At 42.5% G+C, this 24,883-nt stretch overlaps 1 protein-coding gene across 1 annotated transcript in view; it reads left to right on the forward strand.

Moving 5' to 3' along the window:
* The window catches only part of fut10 (fucosyltransferase 10), a 103,798-nt gene extending 79,024 nt beyond the window's left edge, over nt 1–24,774 (forward strand). The window contains exons 9-10 of the mRNA XM_068036847.1: nt 21,309–22,144; nt 22,733–24,774. Of these exons, the coding sequence (XP_067892948.1) occupies nt 21,309–22,144; nt 22,733–22,957 (1,061 nt within the window). The 3' untranslated portion in view covers nt 22,958–24,774. The remainder of the gene's footprint in view (nt 1–21,308; nt 22,145–22,732) is intronic.
* Nucleotides 24,775–24,883: the final 109 nt, after the last annotated feature.

Consider the following 24,883-nt stretch of genomic DNA (forward strand, 5'->3'; position numbering starts at 1 on the left):
AAATAAAAGTTAAATACACCTTCAGTGGGGTTGGATGATTTGGTGGCCTTCCGTCTGAAGTTGTGTTCTTGAAGTCTTTGGTTGGTCAAAGTGCACTTCGTGGCTGGCCTGCTTTGCTCCGGGTTTTCTTGAAGGCAGACTAGTAGGTGGCTCTTTTCCCCTGGTCGCTGGCTGTGGCAGCCTGTAGGCTTGGAGGGTCCACAGTCGCAGAAGGTTTCAAACTTGATGTTTTCTGGGGAGAGGGAAAGAGAAAGGCAGGCAAGCAGCTTTTTCCTGCTGCATAGTCTGAGTTACTGTTTGTCTCTTTGTACGAAGGGAAAAAACACAGCTTCCCCTGAGATGGACAGACAGTCACATGGCTGCTTCAGGTTTTCTGGAACCTTCTAATGAAATTCAAGGTTAGGAATTTGCTCCACAGGCCACAGGAAGCCAATTTACACTTGGAGGGGGTTTGCTCTTTCAAAGTCATTAGGATTGCCTTGACTACTGTATTAATGAAGCCATTTTAGGTAATTCAATCACTTAGAGCAAGCCATTGTTCTGGATCCATGCTGCTCAAACCTTTGACTCTGGGTGGATCTTTTGAATGTGAAAAGGTGTTTCAGATGCAAATTGCGGTGGCCATCTTGGATGCTAGTTTTTTTTTAAAAACTAACTGCAAGATTTTCTTTAAAACTTGAATGTAAGTTTCTAATCAATTCAATTAATATTTCTCATTTGGAATATAGGGATTTCTTAACAATGGTCAGATGTAAATGGGCTCTGGTCTGGGTATGTTTGGACAGTCTCTCAGTACTGCCCTCCCAAAGAGCGAGACGGTATCAAGTTGTCTCTGCTGTCGTATCCTTTCCTTTGAGTCAGTAGCTGTGGTTCAAACCCCACTTTCACCCTTGAGTACCTTATCCGCACTAACACTTCAGAGCAGCACTGAGAGAGAAAAGAATAGAGGGATACTTGGGCAGTGTAGGAAAGTCCAATTATAGAGGTATGCATTGAGTATAAACACTGGTCTGGGCCAGATGGATTGAATGTCCTTTTTCTATGCTGTAGCATATATGACATACTATACAGTTTTCACTTTTTATGTTATTCCAGCAGCAACAATTTTATTTATTTTTGGGGGGAAAAGGGATCTCCTGTGCACTCCTTTTAATCTTCAGTTCTTGGCTTCTAGGTGTTAACACTTGGGTGACCTCCATAAACTTCGCCTGAAAGAGCTCTGAAGCAACATTGCTATTTCCAAGTTTATCTATCACTTTCTTGAGTGTAAGATGGGTTATAGGTGAGAAAGGATCATACAATATTTTCAAGTTGCCACACAGACCTTAAAGGAGCTGCTCCTCTCCATGATGTTTGAGATGATATAGGCATGTACGTGCTGTGTTGGGTTGGGTTGGCCAGTGTTCTGTTAAGCTCACCCAGCTGGGCAGCAGTTGGGTGGAGAGTGTCAAACGAGATCTCAGCACTTGGCTACAGAGGAGAAAAATCAGGGTTTCTGCTCTTGGTTGTTAGACAGAAACCTCTGTTAGAAACACATCATGTAAAACTTGTTCTCTGCATGTGGGTGATTCTAGAAAGGCTGGATTTATTGCTCATCCCTAGTTGCTTTAAGAAGGTGGTAATGGTGGGCCTTCTCCTTGAATTTCTGCAGACCTTGTGATCGTGCTCCCAGTATGATAGATAGAGTTTTGTAGGATCTTGACCCAGCAACCATGAAACGACAACACTGTGTTCACTGGTCTGTGCTTGGAGGGAAGTGTGAAAGTGATGGTGTTCCCATGTTCTTGCTGCTCTAGGCCTTATCAGTAAGAGAGATTGCAGAGCTGGGAGGTGCTTTTCGAGTTGAGCTTGGTGAGCTGCTGCAGTGCATCCTGTATACATAGTGTGCCTGTGGTGCGGTGGTGGTGTGGATATTGAGTCCAGTGATGTGTTCTGACCAAGTGTACAGTTCTGTCCTGGTTGGGATTGAGCTTCTTGAGTGTTGTTAGAATTTTCCCCTACCCCTTAATTTTTTGATTAGTGTCATGTGAGGGTCTGCAACTGCAATGGAACTTAAATTACCACTGTTGCTATGCAGTAGAACTAGGAGGCATCAGTGAGCCGTTTGGGGTGACTTTCTCTACGATTTCCAACTGCTTTCCTCTCTTAGACTCATGCATTCCCTGGAAGCATCTCACTTATCTAGTTGTTGGCTGGGATGAGGACCTCGTAGAGGCGGTAGTTTTTCCTGTAAGCTCCACACGCGTGCAGCTACGTGGCAACCTGGAGGTACCGTGCAGGCCTCATACAGGTTGTCCCCTCAAGGTACTGCGCAAAAAAAAAAGGTACTGCACATTTAAATGAACCGGTTGCGCACAACTAAAATAATTAAGAGGGGACATTGATAGGGGATTGAATGAACATTGGCATCTCATTACTCCATGGCTAATAGTGTCCCCAACTATCAGTCTTATGTAAACATTTCCTTCTGTACATTTTCCTACCGGTATTTATTTCTTGTGTTTTATCTCCATACAAGTTAATAACAGTCCAGTACTGCACTGACACAGACAATCTGTTGCATTCGGTCAAGCTGAATGCTTTCATTCACAATCTTCTGTTAGATAACAGACTGTGAAATATTTCAAGTAATTTTCTTTTGAAATTTTCTTTAATTTAAAGGAAGCTGTTTAACTTGATTTGTAAACTGGATTTTTGTTGTCTATTGGAAGCTTTACTCTCATCCATTAGCTTCTGAATCAGAGCAGAACAGGCAGTTGTTTCCAGAACAAAAATGTAATTTAATTTTTGCTTCTTTATTTCAAGCAATTGGACAGTGAATTGCTTTGATACTATCAGCCTGCGCTAGCATTTTGCCTCAGAGGTCAGCATTTTTGGAATGCAAGTATGAAGGACACAAAAAAACACACTAAATGAGGGTTCCAGTGCTGATTTCCAGCTGTAACGGAGAGAAACCTGAGTCGGCATTTTGACACCAGCCGTTTTCCGTGCAGTAAAAAAAAAATGAGTGGACTCTTCTATCCGCATGCCTCCCCTCCAAGAAATTTTCAGTTGAGGCAATTTGTTCCGTTGCCAAAAATGAAACATTAGCCTTTTGCTTTGAGGGACCATTTTTTGCTTTGAGCTAGTCATTCATTCTACTGATGAAATCTGCAGGGTATAATTCTTCAGTCATGCCAGTGTTATCGCAAGATTTATTGGAGCGAGCCTTTGGCCTAGTGGTAGAGTTCCTGCCTCTCAGTCAGAGAACCCGACTCCAGACAATCCCAGCAAGTGGCGAACAAAGTTCCGGCTTGGAATTCTGGGTTGACATCCAATGGGATACTCGCGTCCGACGGGTATGGGTGGCCCACCCCTCCCGTTATATGGAATCTGGCAGCTGATGAAACTCTTCTGCCATATTGGACTATAACTGCCCTATCAACTGGTAAAGTAATGGTTATGGCCATGGAAAGACCCTTCACATCATGGCCTGTCAGAATGTTAAATCAGTTGGTGAATCCTTCCACTACATCACACTATTGTCAAAGGGAAGTGTGCGTAGCTATGGAAACAGCAGCAACTAGGCTTATCGTGGAATCTTGCAGCACTGAAAGATGCCCATTGTGTTTCTTTGAGACTTATCCAATTAGTCCCACTCCCCATTGCCTTGCAAATCTTCTCCTTTTCAGGTATCTTTGAAAGTTACTACTGAATTTGCTTCCACCACCCTATCAGGTAATTCTTTTTATTTAAAAAAAATTTATTCAGGCAGTTATTTACTCCAGTTATTTTTCCTTATCAGTACCAGGACGTTATAAAACAAATTTCCCTTATCCAGGGGTTTCCAAGCTTTAGGGACTGCAGAGTTGTGTGCATACAGTTCAAATCCATTTGTTTCTGCATATTTTACGTTGCTGATCCTGACACATTTTGGTGTTCAGGTTTAGGTTTACCTGCAATGAATAATCTTCAGAATCTCCCAACCTACAAAGCTCAACATTGGAGAAACCAGAAAAATTCAACTGGAGTGGGGGGGGTGGTGGTTTGGGTGGTGGTGTTGTTAGTGATGTAAAATGGTTGACAGCAGATCGGGAGATGTATAACAGGCATCTGCCCCGAAAGGAAAATCGGACAACGTATACAACAGATGGACAAATTGTAACTGTCTGTTTTGCATCTGGCGCAGTTCAGTTTTACTCCTTGTAAGTGTAAATCAGACTTTGTTGCTTGATCTTTGATGGTAAGATTTCCAGGCCTTGGAGGCAATGTGTGATCCATGGATTGCAGGTTAGGCATGCCTGCTTCAAGCCATATACTTTAATTGTGTGCTCTTTGTGTACACGTTTCCATTCCTACCACCGACAGTGGCCACCAGTATTTCATCCTCCTGTTAAATAGCTCAAAACGTTCACCCCTGTTTGGAAGAACAAGGTCTACAATTGGACAACTGGGTGTGTGTAAGTTTCATGCATCCATTATTACACAAATCCTGATGATAACAGTACATACCATAAGGCTTCAAAACCTACTGAAATTGTCTCTGAATCATAATTCAGAATTCCCTATGTTCAGTTTAAGATAAAACAGAGGAGTAAAATATTGCACATGTAGCACAATATGCCTTTAAAAGAAAGACTTATGTTTATATAACGACTTTCACAACCTCTGGGCGTCCCAGAGCATTTTACAGCCAATTATGTACTTTTTGAAGTGTAGTCACTGTTGTAATTTAGGCATTTTGTCCTAATTTTTTCTAACTGTGACTGCATGCTTGGGTGTCCAAAATGGGAATGTCAGTTTCTTCAATATGTTGCATTGAGCTCAGACTTGAAGTTGATCTCACTGCAATGAAAATCCTTCAATTTATTCTCTCCAGGTCTGTGCAAGTGTAAAATCGAAGCACATTGCTGTTTTTTGTCCCCTCCAGCACAGAGAGAGTGGGGATTGGATGTACCAAATGGAATTAAGACAAGTATTTGCATTCTTCAGAGTTTCAATTAAGACACTGCACTCAAACTGTTAACTTTTTCCAAACCATGTACCTTTTATTGCATATACTTGATCATTTGTACAAGTTGTTCCAAAAGGTTTTATTTTGTATTCTCAATCTGTAAAGTGAACTATAAGTTTTAACTGATTTATAGTTACTATTCAGCTCAATTTACCTTAAAATGGAATGACATTAAAACTATGCAGATTGACAGTAGAGAAGCAATGTGATGAATCGATTAATCCTGCAACTTGAATAAAACCAAGCTTCTCCTGTTTAAGATTTTGTGGTATTATTACCATGTAGCCACTGGGAAAGTAGCATGAATGCAACAGGACATTGCAAGAGGAGCCGACTGCTTCTGCTGAAGGACAATAAACAGAGGGCTCTTCAATGAAGCAACGATTTACTTTAGTGGATGTTGCTGCATCTTTTCACTTCACACTGTAGCTGCTTTTCTGTTTTATTAAACTGCAGTGCAAGCACTTTTTTTTTTGTAAGTGGATTGTATCTCGCAAGAACTGACCTTGGAAAATAAATAATTGAAGGCACTTAAAATGCATTGTACGTCTATCTAACCAGCCTGAGGAAAAACGTTCTTGGGGAAAGTGTCTATCTAATTGTTGCAAATCCAACTTTAATCCATGAAATGTTGTCCTTTTGAAAAGTACAGATTTGAAATTTTGTTCCAATTTTGGTACCTGTCTGAGCACTGCATTAAAAGAGGTGCTGCTTTTCAGATGCAACACTCAGCTGAGGCCCCATCTACCCCCTCCGATGATCCCATGGCACTATTTTGAAGAAGAGCAGGGGAGTTCTCCCTGCTGTCCTGGACAATATTTATCCCTCAACTAACATCACTAAAACTACAGAATATCAGATCATAATTTCATTGCTGTTTGTGAGATATTGTGCACAAATTCGACCTTCTTGCATTACAACAGTGATTACATTTCAAAAATACTTCTTGGACTGTAAAGTGTTTTGAGATGTCCTAGGATCTTAAAAGGAGCTGTATAAATACAAGTTCTTTTGTACTTTTATCTTTCTTGCCTATCTCCGAAAAATAAAGATGCTGTGGGTTTGCATGACAAGACTTTGCTCAACATATCTTTACGAACTAGTTTTCATTCTTCAACCCTATATCTTTGGTTCACAGAAGAACTTTGTTTGTACTAGTCATCCTTCTGCAGTCTGGGCTTTAAGAGCTACATGAGGCAATGATCAAAGTTCACAAATAGAGGACAAATGATCTGCCTCAAGACCTTCCAAAGCAAGAGTGCACATGACACTTTAGGCTTTTTTTTTTATGCTACCTTGATCAGAAAATGTCTATTGCCATAGCAATGTCTAACATCCATAGTCCTAAAACTCTTGTATATCTTGGTGTAGCCTGCCAACTGGCCACTCATTCCCCAATGACCTACATCTAGATCATTAACTTGGGCTTGCATTCCCTTGAGGCTAGAAATTGAGGGGTGATTTGATCTCCGTGTTTAAAATGCTAGTAGATTTTGATTGGGTGGATCATCATCGTTTAGGCTGTGTTCATCCACTGTAGGATGTAACCCACCTCATGCCTTTTCCATTTATTTCTGTCCCTTGCTGTTCTCGCCCATGTGGTTCCTAGGAATGATATTATGCCGTCTCTCCATCGTCTTCTCGGTCTCTCCCCACCCCCCCCCCCTCCCCCCCCTTCTTCCTTTCCTGATCTTGGCTGCCACTCCATTAACCTTTTTGTCCACTGTTGTCATTTTCTTCGAGCAACATGCCCAGCCCATCTCCATTTGGGTGGATGCAGAGAAACTATTTCCTGTAGTGAGGGTATCAAGAATGAGGTGGCATAATATTAAAATTAGAGCTCGGCCATTTCTGAGGGAAATTGGGAAAAATACTTCTTCCTGCATAGGGTATTAAAATTGGAACCCGGTGCCACAAAAGGTTGTGGATGCTGGATCAGCTGGAGCTTTCAAGACTGAGACTGATAGATTTTTGTGAGGTGAGGGTATCAAGGGATATGGAGCTACGGGTGGGTAAGGACTTGAGGTACAGATCAGTCGTGATCTAATTGAATGGCAGAGCAGATACAAGGGGCTGAATAGTCTACTGCTATTTCTAATGTAAATAATCAATAGCAAAGATCCTAACACAGATCCCTGCGGGACACCACTGATAACTGGTCTCCAAGCAGATCCAGATCCATTTACTATCACTTTCTGCCTATGGGCATTCAGCCAGTTGTTAATCCACTGCAGCAGATTACCACTAATTCCACAAGATTCTATCTTGTATCGAAGCCTCTTGCGAGGTACCTTTATTAAAAGCTTGAGGTCATCCAAAACTTGCTGCCTGGGTCCTAACTCGTTTTAAGTCCCATTCACCCATCACCCCAGTGCTCCCTGACCTACAATGGCTCGTTTAAACAATGCCTCAATTTTAAAATTCTAATCTAATTCTAATCCCTCCATGGCCTCACCCCTTCCCATCTCTGTTACCTCCTCCAGTCCCACAACCCTCCAAGATATCTGCATTCCCGTAATTCTGGCCTCTTGAGCATCCCTGATTTTAATTGCTCCACTATTGGCGGCTGTACCTTCAGCTGCCTAGGCTCTAAGCTGTGAAGTTCTTCCCCTAAACCTCTGCGCCTCTCCACCTCGCTTTCCACCTTTAAGACACTCCTTAAAACTCACCTTTTTGACCAAGCTTTTGGTCATCTAATATCTCCTTATGTGGCAAGCTATGATGCATCTTGAACTGCTTTATTACGTCAAAGGGGCTATTATAAATACAAGTTGTTGTCGCTTTCTGAATGTCCAGGTGGCCTATATCTTTTGGGTTACCTTAATCCACTAACCTGGTGACTTCTTTAGAAGATTCCATCGAGATTGTAAGACACAACCTTTAACGGAAGCAGTGTTGAGTGTCCCTGGTATAGTCTTTATCTGTCATGCTTTTGACCTTACAGCCAGCATAATGTCAATGTATTAAGCTCAAAGCTCCCGTAGGTTGCAATTATACTACAAATATAATGTAAGTGCAAAGTCTTTTAACTTCTCACTGATATTAATAAAGGTCACAAGGGGTTAAACCTAGCCCTTCTGATGCAATCTGAACTCTGACCATAGCCAGTTTGATAAAGTAGGCATATGTAATTTAGAAACTCTGACAGTAAGGGTCATTTTGTTTTAAATGGTTAGACAGTAAAGGCTTTGCACTTGCAGTGTAAGTTGGAGGCATGTTCCAGTTTCTGGTCCTCAGGATGAAACTTTAAATAGTGTTCCTTCAGTGTTTGTAGTTACAAAGATATTTTAATACGTCTATGCATTCTTTGGAAGATGCTTTGTATCATCTGGTTTGTGATTCTTACAATATTACGTAGTGTTTACAGCACAGAAACAGGCCATTCAGCCCAACAGCTGTATGCTGGTGTTTATTCCCCACATGAGCCTCCTCCCACCTTACTTCATTTCACTATATCGACATATATGTCTGTTCCTTTCTTCCTCATATTTATCTAGCTTTTCCTTAAATGCATCAACATGAGACTGGGTAGGCCGTGCCTATTACGCTGGAAAGTCCTGTTCAGCTCCCTTATTTTTAGAAGTGCTTTTGAAATTGTTTTTTTTTCCTGCTTGCAGTAATTCAAAGTGTCTAAATTGTACTACACGTAAAGACAGGCTAGCCTGTTCCATTCTGTCATGTTGCAACCTGTGCACATCATGACCCCATCCACGTCCCCCTCATCAATCCACACAAAATCTCCCGGGAGAGGCAAGCAACCAGAAATCAAAACCCTGGGACGATTTAGGGGTGGAAACCCAAGGAAGTTCCTGTCTGACTCCCTGTGACAAAGCAGTTGTGCTCCAACAACCCTCTTCCGTAATGAAATTTCTCCTGCCCTTCATTTTGAAAACTTCAGACTTGTGTTTTCTCTTTTTGTTTTCCTATTGGCATTGGTCAGGTATGGACTATTTAATCTGCAAGTGTTTTTCCAGCTTTTGAAAGTAAGAAAGAACTTGCATTTATATGGCGGAGCCTTTCATGACCTTAGGACATTCCCACAGCGCTTTACAACCAATGAAATACTTTTGAAGTGTAGTCGTCACTGTTGCAATGTAGGAAATGCAGCAACCAATTTGTGCACAGGAAGCTCCCACAAACAGTAATGAGGTAAATGGCCAGATAATTTTCTTTTTTAGTGAAGTTGGTTTAGGGTTTGTCATGCAGACCCCCGCCTGCCAAGAATGCGGCATATTAATTATGTCATATGAATATTGTTTTTAAACTGTTACTGGAGTGAAGAAATGACTTGTTTGAAGATCACCAGACACTGGGCTGGAAGGACATTTGCATTCTAAGAGACGCGGCTTGTAGAGACAAAGGACTATTCCCTGCTCCAATTAACCCACAGGGATTTTGATCACCAGACATTGAAGGTGCAAGGCAGCGCATTCCAGGGACTGCTAAGGTAGTACAATCCACCAACCTTGCAGGAGAGACCGTTCCAAATAAGGAGCTAGTCACATGACTAACCTGCTGGGTAACCTGGGCTTTTTGAATTGTGCCACACAGAAAGGAACAGAAGGCAGTTTGCAACTGAAGCTCGAACAAGGAAGCCCCTCTCCTAGGCGGCCTATCCCTTGCTTTCTCCCAAGCTAACAGACCCATGGAAGACACGTAAACCTCAAGAGACTCCGACTCCGACATTGAAACAAGGTGAAGCGTGAACTGGGCCCCCACGAACAGCAAGACCTACCGACATCCAAAGGCTCCACATTGAACTCAACAGACAGTAAATAGAAACCCATCTATTGCCTCGATCTTTTCCCCTTAATTCTTTCCACTTTTTCTATCTCTATCCGCGTGTGTGTGTTTATCGCATATGCATACTAGCGTGGTTGCGTTGCATATTCGTAGTCATTAACCGGATTAGAGTTTAAGATTAATAAATTTCTACCTTGTTTAAATTTAAGAAAACCTGTCTGAATTGATTTCTTTGCCCTACAATTGGAAAGCGGTGAACAAGGATTCACTAAGGGGGAGCTAAAACAAGGTGTTTTAAAAAAAAAATTAAACCCTGTTATGGTTAAACCAGGCAAAGGCTAGGGAACCCCTAGACCCCTCTCACCTAGTCGTAAAAGGTTAAACACTGACCAGGACGTGGGGAGAACTCCCCGACTGCACTTTCAATAGTGACAAGACATCTTTTATGTCCAACTGAGTGGGCAGACCCATCCGAAAGGCAGATTTGAACTTTACTCCAATTTGTGCGGCCATCTTTAAGTGGTAGATTAATCCTGTGTTTTTACCTTTCCTTGTCCATGTCTTTGCACAAATCAAACATGACTGCAGCTGCAAGCCAAACAGTTTGCTTAGTGCAAAGAAAACTCAGTAGCAATTACATTTATTTGGCCACCAGAGGGAGGTGTTCAGCTTAATATTAATTTCTGGAGCAGGTTGTAATTTGACAGTACAATGAGCAAGTGTAGGTTTGATTCAAACTATGTACTGTCTGGTGCTAAAACAGGGTGGTTTCGAAACACTGCCCTTTAGACAGGTAAGGAGAGGAGGGAACTTACCGTCAGTTGTAAAATGTCTGTCTTGTTGACTTTAGATTTGTTTTGTAATGTCCAGTTGATTGGACTATAATCAAAGCGTTTCATCTACCCAAGAGTATGAGCAAAGGGTAAAGAAATCTCTCCCTCCTTTGCTAATTCGATGGGCAGGCTTATTTTTATCTTGTTTATTAAATTCTCAGAATGAAGATGGGGCAATTGGTACAGTACTTCCTGCTCACAGAACATGAGTCATTCCCTAGCTACTGATTCCATTCCCTCTCTCCCAGGCAACTTTCCGAGACTGAACCAGACCATGTTTGACCTCGAGATAAGCTTCCCACCACATCTTGGTGCTATTACCAAGACCTGCTGCTCCCAATTCTGTAGCATTGCCCAACTCTGCCCCAGCCTCCGCTCATCCTTTGCTGAAATCCTCATCCATGCCTTTGTTAGCTCTAGACATGACTATGGCTCTCCTAGCTGGCCTCCCATCTGCCACCCTCCATAAACGTGCGTTCATCCAAAACTCTGCTGCCCGTAACCGAATTCACACCAACTCCTGTTCAACCATCACCCACTGACCAACATTGGCTCCGGCTCTTGATGGCTCAATGTTTAAAATTCTCATCCATGTATTAAAATCTCTCCATTGCCTCGTGTCTCCTAATTCTAACCTTCTCTGGAGAACTTGTGGAAGACTCCAGAGGCGGGTTTTTAAACATTGCTCAAACATCCTTCTGACGCTTTCCATTGTCTTGTGCCCCGGGGTTGGTCTTCACTCCAGTTACATATGAGAGATTCTGGAACCACTTAGTAGGGAAGAGTAGTTGAGATGGTTTCCCAATGACTTCTTCATGGGTTTTGTCTTCAGAGCAGCTTCTCCGAGTTGGGCTGCTGTGCCCCATCTACAATCGACAGTGGGGGTGGGCACCCATTGGATGCAAGGACCCTCACTGGATGCTAATCCAGCCTTCAGAACAGGCCTCTGGTTGCCCAGGTTGGCTGGAGTGATGCCCTAAACCAACCCTGCTGACCCTGAACCAGGAATAACACCACTGAGCTGGAGGTCATTTGCCCAGACGCCAGTCTCCCACTGGAGGCCAATCCTGTATTTAGAGACCATATTCTAGTCTGCATTCACGGGGACTGCCTGGAGTACGGCTCAAAGCATTTCACCTTCTTGAGGCTAAGTGCATAGCTAAAGGAATGTATATTAAATGAAGACCATTCTTTTCTAATTTTCACAATAATTGCCTCATGGAATTCAACCCCTCAAAGATAAAATCATGTAATACTATTTAATAAAAATTTAATTTTTTTAAATTCTGTCACTGTAAACCTTATCGCCTACAATGGCAACTGAGTGAATTGCTCTTTCAGAGAGCCGGTGTGGACATGATGGGCCGAATGGTCTCCTTTTGCACAGTAACGATTCTGTGACTCACCGTGAGCAGTGCCATGGGAGATCTGCTAGTAGAGCAAAAAACCCACTGACAGTTTCAGGAGCAATGTTCCCATTAAGCTGCGCATGTGTGACCATGCAGCCGCCTGGAAGGCACCGAGCAGGCCTTGTTCCCTGTGAAATACCGTACCTCAAAAGTATTTAAAGGGGCTGCACACCGGAAAAACTGGCCGCACACAACGGCGACTTTGTTCAGGGGTTTCATTTTCATGATTATCAGTAGAGGGAGTAGCAATCATTGTAGAACATAGAATGTGTGCGGAATAAAGAAAATACAGTCAGACTGCGCCTACTGCTTAAATACATCTAAAGTTGTGGAGAGTGAAATCTGGGTTAACATGTTGCTCTGCAAAAGTCATGGGCATGTATTACGGGGTAAGTAGCAGCTGTCAAGTATGCTAACCTTATCAACAATACACAGGATGTAATGACACCTACAGAGGATCACTTAGAAGATCAAAATCTCCCAAAGGAAGAGAATTCCAATCTCGACCAGTTCACCAAATTAGCTGACTTATGTCTGAAGTGTGACAGTTAATGCATGAACATCAAGTGTTCATTTTAGTTAAGATGCAGTTGTAACCGTGAATGATTTAGCATACATCAGAGAAATTGCTCAGTTAATTAAGCCAGTTACCTTTGGCATTGTGAATAATTATGATCGTGATTAAATAACTCACTGGATTGCCTAGCCCATCTTCCTCAGAGAACTGTCGCTTCGGCGCGGTTTTGAATTGAGCAAACCTTCTATTTCTCATCAATGTGCAACTGAATCAAGTAGCAAGACAGGCGATTTCTCAATATTGTCCTTTCATTAGAAATGGCTGCCTCTGGAGACTTCCAGGAGAGAGTAAACTTTTTCAGCCTTTGCAGGTCACTTTCGGAAAAGCTACCTTGCAGCTGTGTATTTCTGATTAATGGCTATTCAGACAAGAGACTGGCCATAATCGTTCCATTTTTCTTTGTTGGACTTTCGCCCTCTAAAATCCAAGGCATATAACGCGAAAGCTCACTTTGACATGGCACTGTGGACACAGAACAAGGAGCAAGAGTAGAGCCAATGTAGCAGTTAACACAGTGGAGCACTTGAGTCCTAAATTTGACATTGAGATATCAAAATTGTAATCTGCCTGTCATTTATGCACAGGTTCCCTGCATGCCAGAGGCTGCAAATGAGCTACTGCACGCCCCACCCCCACCCCCCACCTCAGCAATAGTGTATGCAGGCAGTGTAATCATAGCTGTCTGCTAAAACTGCTGCCTAAACTAGAGGCCCTGGGACAGCTTGCAGAGGAGATTATCAGAATGATACCTGGGATGAGGGGCTTCACCTATGTAGAAAGACTAGAATAACTGGTGTTGTTCTCCTCAGAGCAGCCAGGGCTAAGGGGAGATTTAATAGTGCTGTTCAAATTCGAGGGCTTTTGGTAGAGTAATTAAGGAGCAACCGTTTCCACTGGCAGAAGGTTAGTAAGCAGTGGACACAGATTTAAAATAATTAGCAAAAGAACTAGAAGGTGGGGGGGATGAGAATTTTATTCTGCAGCGAGTTGTAATCAGGAATGTACTGCCAGATAGAGCAATGGAACAGATTTAATAGTAACTTGGAAAAAGGGATTTGGATATATACTTGAAAAGGAAAGATTTGTGGGAATATGGGTAAAGAATGCAGGGAGTGGAATTTCAGGATATGGAGTTTAGTGAAGGCCGCGCTGCTTTAGAACTGCATCTCTCTGAGCTGTGGGCAGAGAGATCACTGCTGTACATACGAACATACGAATTAGGAGCAGGAATAGGCCACTTGGCCCCTCGAGCCTGCTCCACCATTCCATAAGATCTGATTATAACCTCAACTCCACATTCCCGCCTACCCGCAATAACCGTTCACCCCTTGCTTATCAAGAACTTATCTACCTCTGCCTTAAAAATATTGAAGGACTCTGCTTCCACCGCCTTTTGAGGAAGAGAATTCCAAAGACTCACCACACTCAGAGAAAAAATTTCTCCTCATCTCGGTCATAAATGGGCGACCCCTTATTTTTAAACAGTGACCCCTAGTTCTAGATTCTCCCACAAGGGGAAACATCCTTTCCACATCCACCCCTGTCAAGACCCCTCAGAATCTATCTTGAGGCACAGATGGAAACCACCATCATTAATACCTCTCCCAATCTTTGGTTCAGCACCTCGGCCTTTATATTAGACATTTTTCAGTGACTTCGGTATTAAAAAAAAAACACATTTTGTTATCAGCTGGGTGTGTTTTTAATCAGCCCTGAGAGCAATGATAGGTAAAGAGAAAGTGGGTTGAGTTTGTCGAGAGTTGGGTTGGACAAACAATTTCTAGAGGTGGCACTGACCTTCACCATTCTGACTAGAAGGTGTTAGATTCTTGGTGATGAATACCCTCAAGAGGATAGTTAGGAAGGACATAATCGAGAGGGAGCAAAAGGGAGAATTGAATAAACGTGTGACTGGGTCAGGATTGAAGTTTACGAGTATCATGTTTCTTCAGAACTTGGTATAGATTTTATGTCACTCAGATCAGGTTGTGATTTTGATGGAACATGTTGCCTGTAAAAATCAGATTTGTTTATTTTAAGCTAAATGAACTACAGAATTCTGGCTGTGAGTGATCTGAAGCTAAACACTGATTCAGTGAAGGATTTTATATCTGTATGAATTTTGAAAGACTATCGTGTAATCCATGGCTGAGCCAACATTGGTATCATGAGAATTATTTTTTTCCTCCAATGTCTAAACATCATTATTATACTTCACAGCCAAGGAAATTAATTTGAAGGAAAATCCCAATACAAATGTTGTGACTATCCACAGTCATTGTTACGAGATTCTAGTCTGTCATCGATGCCATCTCGGGTTCAGTGGTCTCTAACGCTTCTGTATGTGAATCTGCTTTTATGGGATTTAACTTACACTACGCCAGCGTCTACTTGTTGGGAGCCTAACTTAGGGGTTTATCAATAATAACCCCTTACCACCTAACCATATCTTTTGCACGTGTGCTTTCTCGATCTCACTGAAGGTGGACCAAACAAACACTTGGTGAGACAAGGCCCAATGCAAGTCATTAACTAGCTTTATTTCACAATAAGGTGAACATACGGAGCTGCAGTTATGATCTGATTGAATTCATTCAGTGGATTTGTAGTGGTACAAAACAATGAGCCATGCTTCCCCACATTAGTGGGCCATCTTACATGACATAAACAAGATGACGTCTAACTGGCCTTTGGGTTTTATGACCTCTTGGTCCCTGGAAATATTTTCACAGCTTCCCCTTTGAAAACCTGCCTGGCTGTCTCTATCTCATTCTTTGTGTTTTATTTGGCTCGGATCACTGACAGATTGAGATCAAAGATCTTCCAACATAATGGGTGTGATGCTGCTTTCTCAATTTACTAAGACAATCTAATGAATTGTTCATTGTTCAGAAGCTTTAGGCAACATATCTTCCATTAGACGTTTTGTTTAATTGCCATTTTTTAACCTTTTGTGAATACTCTGCTCTAAAAACCCACCTTTAAAAGTAACTCTCTCTCCAAATCCTTTCAGTGGAAAAATACTCAAGAATTCCCGAAATGTGATGGGCACTTTGAAATTACATTGCTGCTCCCTATCTCAACATTGAAGTGCAACACACTGGACAGTGTATAAACCATCTACTTAAAGTAAAACCCTCTACTTAATGCAGTGAAGAGAACACATTTGAAGACTGGATACTGGAGAATAAAGTTGGGCTACTTCACTGAAGCTAAAATACAAAGCCCGTACTCTAAACAAGATTAAACCCAAAGTCTTGGTATAACTGCTAGACAGACTGAACCAGCCTCTTAATAGTTCACTGAACATGAGTGCAGGCTCTCTATCTGTACTTTTGTCCAGCTGACATGGCAGAAATGTGTTCTTTTACAGAGTCATTGGATTTATGTGCTGACTGATGAACATTAAATCTGGTTAATGTATTCTGTGATTGCCCAGTTGTGTATTTAAAATATTGAAAGCGAGTGTAGGAGAAAGGGGGAGTCATGTGCCAGCTTGTTAGATTAATGACTAGTGGAAGATTCAGGTTTCTCTCTGTTCATATATAAATAAGTGCGACATGCGCTAAAGTGGGGTTTTCATAAACAGAACAAAAGTTGACATGACCGCGAGTTCTTCCTCCTATTTATGGGGTGGGAGGGTGGGAGTGGGGGGGGTGGGTGCGGTGCGTGTGGGGAGAGAGGAAAGTAACAAAATGTTTACATTAAAAAGCTGAGAAGGAGAGGGCCCAGTGCTAGACCTGCTGAGGGAAATGAGCGTGGAAGAGGGAATGTATGTCAAGTACTTAGTATGTGATTTACTCTACGCCTGAGATATGTGTGTATATATGTATAAGCTTGAACCCAGCACCAGTATCCATTTTATTGGTCCACGTTGTCTGGTCTCATGCAAAAGCTTTTAAGGCATTCACTTCTCAAACAAAAGAAATAAGACTTACTTTCTGTATTCAACATCTGCCATTACTGGCAGTCACCATCTTCCACTCATTTTAACAAAGAAATATACTGTGTCATTTAAGAAGGTTCTGGTCTGTCTACACAAAGCACTGTAGTAGCAGAGTTTCAATATGTGTTTTTTTTTTCATTCTTGTGATGTGGGTGTCACTTGCAAGGCTGACCGTTTATAGTTGTCCTTGAGAAAGTGCTGTTGAACCATCATTCTGACTGGGTAGGGACAGCAGGTTTCCTTCCCTAAAGGACGTTTGTGAACCATTTGGGTTTTTACTGATGCCAGCTTGTCATTTCTAGATTTAAAAAAAAAATGAATTCAATTTCTCAAACTTTCAAGGTGGGATTTGAATTCACATTCTCTGCATTCGTAATCGAGGCCTCTGGATTACTAGTCAAATAATGTAACCATGACAATACCCATGCCTCATACATGGGGCGGCACAGTGGCGCAGTGGTTAGCACCGCAGCCTCACAGCTCCAGGGACCCGGGTTCGATTCCGGGTACTGCCTGTGTGGAGTTTGCAAGTTCTCCCTGTGTCTGCGTGGGTTTTCTCCGGGTGCTCCGGTTTCCTCCCACAAGCCAAAAGACTTGCAGGTTGATAGGTAAATTGGCCATTATAAATTGTCACTAGTATAGGTAGGTGGTAGGGAAATATAGGGACAGGTGGGGATGTTTGGTAGGAATATGGGATTAGTGTAGGATTAGTATAAATGGGTGGTTGATGTTCGGCACAGACTCGGTGGGCCGAAGGGCCTGTTTCAGTGCTGTATCTCTAATCTAATCTAATCTAAACCTTCAAAACACTGAAAAGTTGACCACTCATTAAAAAAAACAGCCCTGGACATGGGATCAAGGGTCACGGAAGAGGACAGAATAAGGTAAGTTCCTTATTACATTAGATTTCAAATTCCTTTTTCTGCAAGTAATCGGATGGATTGGTTAATGTAAACTTTACCTTAAATGAAATCAAAACTTTTCTGCTTTCCAATTATAAAAACAACTCTGATTGACACTTCTGCCGGGTTCCAATCACCAACCATTTTGGTTTTGCCCTACATAGCCAGCTCCTTGTAGAATTCCAAATGTACCATTTCTGTCCAAAATGCATAGTTGGTGAGTCAGTGGCAACATAAGTGCATCTAAATGCAGAGGCTAGTTAGAAGTATGCTGAAGTTTGGAGATTATGGGGGTGAAATTCTGCTGGGGTTTTCCCGGTTGCTTGCAAAGTGCCTTAGGGTGGATTTTAAAGCGCTCAGAACCAAGAGCATCAGGAGCATCATCTGAACAGCACGTGCAGAGGGCCAGAAAGGTGGCAGCTCACTCAGAAAGTGTGTATTCAGCAACTAAGCACCCACTCTGCTTCTGTTGGGACGGCAGCCCACGGTAATACTGTCCTGTTGTTTGGACTCATCTATCAATTTAATAATGTACAGCAATGTAAATTGCTATCATAGAGGCAGCCAGGAAATAACTAACTGAGTGAGACAGTCTGTCTCTAAAATTGTTGCTAATTAACAAACCCTAAATATCTCCAGTGTTGTCTCCTTTTGTTCCTTCTAACACAAAACGTTTGAAAGTTTATTCTGAGGAATATAGCACAGTAGCATAGGTTTTCTGAGATTTGTCTAATTTGCAGAAAAGATGTGTCGGCTCAAATCTCTGTCCACTTTATGATTACACACAGGTCAATGCTGGCAAAAATAAAATGGGAGGGGGAGGTGGGGGACACCACAGAAATATTTAAATGAGGTACTATCTGACCTGCACGCTGCGTCTGATGTTCATGCATATGGATCACTCAGCAGTGTTTGCTCTTGTGAATAATGGGTTTCCAAAGTTGACCCCTAGTTCCATTTAAATGGCGAAGAGCACACTTACATTTGCATCAGTTTAAAACCTGTTTCGAATTATTCTGGTGTAAACTGCACCCAGATCAGCAAACCTAGGTTCGCGCCTCACAATTCACCCCAGATATTTGTTCTCGTAAAAGGTCCTCCAGAACATTCCCACGTCCTTCATACTTCTCTCAGTCCTCTTGTTGAATTACTACATCCTGATCTCTTCCATACCCTTAGATGGGGCAGGGAAATCTTCTATCTCAGTTCGTTTTGAAGATTTGATTTCTTTGGATCACTCCCTAGGCCATTCAGTACTGTTAGCTCTTTCCTCAGATGTTTCAAGTCCTTAATTCACCGGCGCCTTTGGCTCTCTTTCTCCTCCTGATTTCAAATTAAACTCCCACATCCTCTCCATGCCAAAATTGGCTTCTTATTTCTTGCCAAACGTGTCTTTTCTCAAATAAATATTAACCCTCTTATGGGGAGGCTTTTAAAACATTCTTCACTCCTGGACAGAACAAATCTTTGTTGTCTGATAGAGAATCCTTTAGTTTCCAGGTTTGTCTTTCTCTATTTGCCAATTACTACGACGATTGATCTGCTTAACGTAGTTCCTATTCCACCTAAGTTCCAAGTAATGCTATCCTGCATTCCCTTCTTACTGATTCCTGATTATGCTCCAATGAAGATTCATTCTACCTTCTCATATTGGGTGGCACAGTGGTTAGCACCGCAGCCTCACAGCTCCCGCGACCCGGGTTCAGTTCTGTGCGGAGTTTGCAAGTTCTCCCTGTGACTGCGTGGGTTTCCGCCGGGTGCTCCGGTTTCCTCCCACAGCCAAAGACTTGCAGGTTGATAGGTAAATTGGCCATTGTAAATTGTCCCTAGTGTAGGTAGGTGGTAGGAGAATGGTAGGGAATATGGGATTAATGTAGGATTAGTATAAATGGGTGGTTGTTGGTCGGCACAGGGCCTGTTTCAGTGCTGTATCTCTAAATAAATAATAAAAATAAATATTCTGAACTCAATTTTTTCTCCAAGTCTTCTAAACTGTCAAGCTTCATTCCTCCCTCAGTTTTTTCAGGTGACCAACTTTCCTGGGAGGGCTCAGGCCACAGTCTGTCTCAGCCTGTACCCCCAAACGTTAGTGCAAGTCAGCAGCTATGTAATATTTGGGAGGCTGTGAACTTGCAGCAGGAATGGATTGGTCCCCAATTTAGTAGCATAATGCCGGACTATTACTTTGCAGCACTAATTGACAGTGGTGTCGTTTAGCACAGCAGTATGTCTGAGGTCTATTTTAAAGGTGGACTTAAATATTCATAAGCTAGTGTTAACAGCTATGGCATAAAGTCATTTACAGCACCAACATTTTACCCTGTAACCTACACAATTTCATTTTACTGCTAATGGTGCAAAATATATTGAATCAATTAGTTCCCCAGAGAGTGGTTCGAATATGGAACTTGAGCTCTCCTCCCTCCTTTCCCCCCTCTCCTCCTCTGAAATTATATTACTGTGGACCTCTTGGGCTGCTTTGAATCTTTCTTTACTGCTGTTGTACAAACTGATGGATCTTGTGATGTTTACTCATGGTAAGTCAGATGTTGAACAGTGTGCTTTTGTAATTGATTCATTTGTGGGATGTGGGCATCGCAAGGAATAACGGTATTTGTTGCCCATCCCGAATTGCCCTTGAGAAGGTGGTGGTAAGCCAGGTTCTTGAACTGCTGCAGTCCATGTGGTCTTAAGTAGGGAGTTCCAGGATTTTGACTCAGCAACGATGACGGGCCAGTGATGTAATTCCAAGTCAGGATGGTGTGTGACTTGGAGGGGAGCTTGCAGGTTCCCAGGCAACTGCTGCCCTTGTCCTTCTAGGGTCTGGGCTTGTAGAGGTCGCAGGTTTGGGAGGTGCTGCCGAAGAAGTCTTGGCGAATTGCTGCATTACATCATGTAATGTATTATTCTGCTGCTGTGGCACCGTTGTGTTCCTTTAAGCAGCAAGGTCTAATTGTTGGAAATAGGTACATCTTGAGATAAATTAGAGGATAACTTGTAAATTGACAGCTAGTTGTAAATGCTTTCTCAAGGTTGGAATAAAACAACAGATAATGACTGCTTTCTTTGTTTTAAGATTGGTTTGAGTCTGTGAACAATTTTTTTGTGTGGGGGGGGGGGGGGTGGATTTGTTGTTCTAGCCGTGGTCCTAAAGGACCATAAGCATCCCTCTCCATTGGAGAGACAGATGTATAGCTTGAGGGTCACCACTCCTCAAGCCTGGGGTAAGGTGAGGAGGCAGGCCTCCATGAACTACCACAGCCGATAGGGGGTTGCATCCGCGCTATTGGCATCTTTCTGCATCAAACTCTAGCAATCTAGCCAACTGACCGGGGTGGGGATTAATACATATTAATTCTTTCTTCCCTTTCAATTCCCCACTCCTGTTTCCCCCCCCCCCCCACCACCAAAGGCATTCACTCCTGAAAATGTTGGCTCTGGAAATCTATCATTCAGGACTTCATTCAAATGGCCAGTTTTCTTATCTGAGTCTGGTGAGCGCTAACCAGCTGTTGGATCATGGGAGGCACCACAGTTAACCCGGAACCTATCCTCACGCAGAGTTCACACAAGCGTACTCTCCCACGAGGGGGTCATCCGATAGTGACCAAAGGCGTCTGTCTAACCCCCTCCACCCTATTCCTAACCCAGAGTTGCTGAGACTAGTTGCAACTTCCCTATCACCATCCTTCTGGTTGATATGGCTCAGTTGGTAAAGTCAGCGTGTAAGCAGGTTCAATTCCCAGTTAGTCTGGAGTCAACTGAATATAGAGACATTCTTCTAAGGCACCATTGGAGCTAATTAATTCTTGTTTATGTGTCTGATTTAACATACCAATTTACTGTTATATGGATAATGTTTGATGTGCTAAACTTTATTTCTTTTGCATTCCTCGTTTGAATAGGTACAGATTTCCAGGTCAACAGTTTACCTTTGCCCCGGAAACCCCAACATGAATGGGCCTTGTTCCATGAAGAGTCACCGAAAAATAATTACAAGCTTTTTCACGAGCCCGCTGTCACATTATTTAATTACACTTCCACATTCAGCCGCAACTCTCATATGCCATTGACTACCCAGTATCTGGAGAGCATTGAAGAGTTGAAGTCTCATAAGTATTTGATTCCATTATCGAAGAAGAATCGGTTGAGGGAACGTCTAGCACCATTAGTGTATGTACAGTCTGACTGTGATCCACCTTCAGATAGAGACAGTTACGTGCGGGAATTAATGAAATACATCCCGGTGGATTCTTACGGGGTGTGTTTACATAACAAGGACCTTCCGAGTAGCCTGAAGGATCCCACAGCCATGGATGATGATAGATTTTATAGGATTCTTGCTCAGTACAAATTTATTCTCGCTTTCGAGAACGCGATTTGTGATGATTATATCACCGAGAAACTATGGAGACCTTTCAAACTGGGAGTGGTTCCAGTTTATTATGGTTCCCCAAGTATAGCAGACTGGCTTCCCAGTAATAAAAGTGCAATCCTTGTGGGAAGCTTTTCACATCCCAGGGAGTTGGCAGAGTACATAATGCAATTGGACGGTAATGACCAATGGTACGAGGTCTTCCTCGAGTGGAAATGGAAAGGTCCAATCTCTAATGAGAAGCTACTGACTGCTATGAAAGAACGTACGTGGGGAGTTCGCGATGTTTCCCAGGAAAACTACATTGATGCGTTTGAATGTCTGGTATGCAATAGAGTGTGGGAAAACATCAGAAGAAAGGAGAAGGTATATTTTGTGCATAATTCGCTCACTGCCACACCATTGTCTGGGAGGTCATAGCAAACCAAAGGCAGAATGGAATAGTTGCTGTATGTTGACATTACAGCCTTACATTTCCTGGGTTGAGAGAGGAAATAAGTCCAATTTCTGTCTGAAGGTTCCTGAACCCGGATCCAATGGGATTCTGCCTTGTTTAGACCAACTTTAAATTCCAGTTGGGAGGGGTTCTTTCACTTGCCCTCCACATATCAAGGAGGAATGCAGTGAGATTCTTTTGCCCCCTTGAAAGACCTTAGTGGAACCCACTCAGAACCCACACTTCTGTGAATTCCTTTAAGACATTCTGAAGGTCCCCGGCCTTTACAAGGCTTAGGCAACCAATCCCGTGGCAGCGTGACTTGAATGGGGGCAAACAGAAATGGTGCAGGTCGTTACGGCTTTCTCAAAAACTTGTGCTGGCGAATTTTTGAATTGGGAGACGCTTAAACATGGCAATGTGTTTCTGCGTGTTTGAGAAAGTTGGCTGGGATTTCCAGCACTTATTTCTTTTAGCCCTTCTTATGTTTTTCTTTCCTTGCTTTGCCTTAACAACAGGGTTTATTGCCAATTCAGTGGCAAGCACAAGCCAATCACCTCAGCTGTCCAGCACCAGAGGCATTCACCTTCGTGCCACCCTCGACTGGGAGGGCAGTTGTCCGAGATTTGTGGATGCCAAGCTTCCACCAGTCGAAACGAGAAGCCACAGCATTGAGACACCTCGTGGAGATGAACCAAAACTTTACAACTGAAAAGTTCTGGAGAATGGTGTTTAAGGACTAATTAGCAATTAGATTTTTATTTTTAAAAAGCATCTATTCTTTTGATGCTTCGAAAGAATTGCAGGAGAAGTGCATCCAGTGATACCCATTTCCTGCAATGTAAAGCGGACTGACGATTTCTTGCTAGTGAGAAAAAAATCAGTAATTACTAAGTGCCGTAGAGCAACCATGCTGGTTCCACTTAAGTGACTATTTAGTCTGATGGGAATTATCTGTAGCATCTGTCAGCTGATTGTAACTTGGAGGTAGTGATGCTTTCTCATGCGCAGGAGATTTTCTCAACAAGAACCTTTTTAAATCTCACGGACCTTGAAATTATGCTGTGATTGGCGCCCAAACGCTGAACAGGTTCTTCTGAAGATCCTCTCTGCTATTTTCATGGAAGTGTTAACCTTTTAAGATAGATAGAACATTGCATCCACTGGAATAGCAGAGAAAGGAGCCTCAAACAAAAATGTTAAATGTTGGTGCTAAATTGCTGTCATTATTCCACAGCATCATTTCTAGGCCATAATTACAAGGGCTTATATGTAAAGGCTAAGTTGATGGAATAAATTCCACATGGTTGCATATCAAACAAAACTGACAACTGGCTACCAGTATAATGCAGACTTGAATTTCACCAATGGGAAGACCATGCAGAAAATATGAACTAAATAACGTAGACTGAGAGATTCTAAGTGGTCTGCAACATCACCTGTCTCTTCCTCTGCCTCAGCACATCTGTTGCTGAAACCCTCATCCGTGCCATTGTTACTTGTGGACTCGACTGTTGCCCTGGCCAGCCTCCCACCCTGCACCCGCTGTGAACTTGAGCTCATACGAAACTTTTGCTGCCCATTTCCCAACTCGCACCAAGTGCAGCCCTGTGCTCACTGATCTCCCCAAGTCCTGGAATTCCCTCCCTAAACCTCCCTGCCTCTCTACCTCCTTTTCCTCCTTTAAGACAGTCCTTAAAACCTACCTCTTTGACCCACCTTTCCTAAGGTGGCTCAATGTCAAATTTTGTTTGATAATGCTCCTGTGAAACGCCGAGTGACGTTTTACCATGTTAAAGGTGCTGTATAAGGTCAAATTGTTGTTGTTGTTGTAGTAAATCAGATGAAAACATTGATCAAATTGTTGTCCTTCCACTATAGGAACTTGGGTTTGTTTGTGCCCTGGATGAATGGGATGAAACTCGTCTTTCTCTGATTGTTGAATGAAATGAGCTCGGCTTGGTGTTAGTGTTGGTTTCACATAGAGCTGTTTTCCCCCCTTGCAGTTTCGCAACACTTCCCATATTGATCTGGAATCCACACTTTCTAATCCCGAAATTGCGAGATTCACCTCTCGTCGCAGGTGGCTGAAGGATCTGATGGGGTAATCTGCATGTCAGATCCTCGACGATACTCCACATTGGGAGCTCTTATCTGATCAGTCCTTGCAGAGTTGCTTGACTTGAGGGTTAAAAGTTACTTCCAATTATCTTTTTACTGTAAATATAGTCACATGTTACAGTATCACATTCATTTTGAAAGAGCATATATTGAATTCAGCCAGACTGCAAGTATAAATATAGTTATTCAGAAATAGGGATAAGAAGCACAAAACACTTAGCAAAATATTAACAGAATATAACAAGTGCAATGAGAGAGGTCTGTAATTGGCTAATTACCCTTTGCGAGAGACACATTTGCATATAAATAACAATACTCTAGATTTGAAATTTCACTCTTCTGTACTTCCAGTATCACAGCCTCGCCTCCTGCTTTGTCAGTTATGTTAGCACATCCAACATGACTTTCCCATTTGGATTTCAGAAGAACGACAGTGGGTTTGGGAAATCTCCATCATGTAACTTATGCAGCCCAAAACGAAGGAATGACTGTCATTTTTCATTAACACCTGGCCTGCCGAGATACTTCCTGGACTGATTAACAATGCT

This window comes from Heterodontus francisci, chromosome 1 (assembly GCF_036365525.1).
Source record: "Heterodontus francisci isolate sHetFra1 chromosome 1, sHetFra1.hap1, whole genome shotgun sequence".
NCBI lineage: Eukaryota > Metazoa > Chordata > Chondrichthyes > Heterodontiformes > Heterodontidae > Heterodontus > Heterodontus francisci.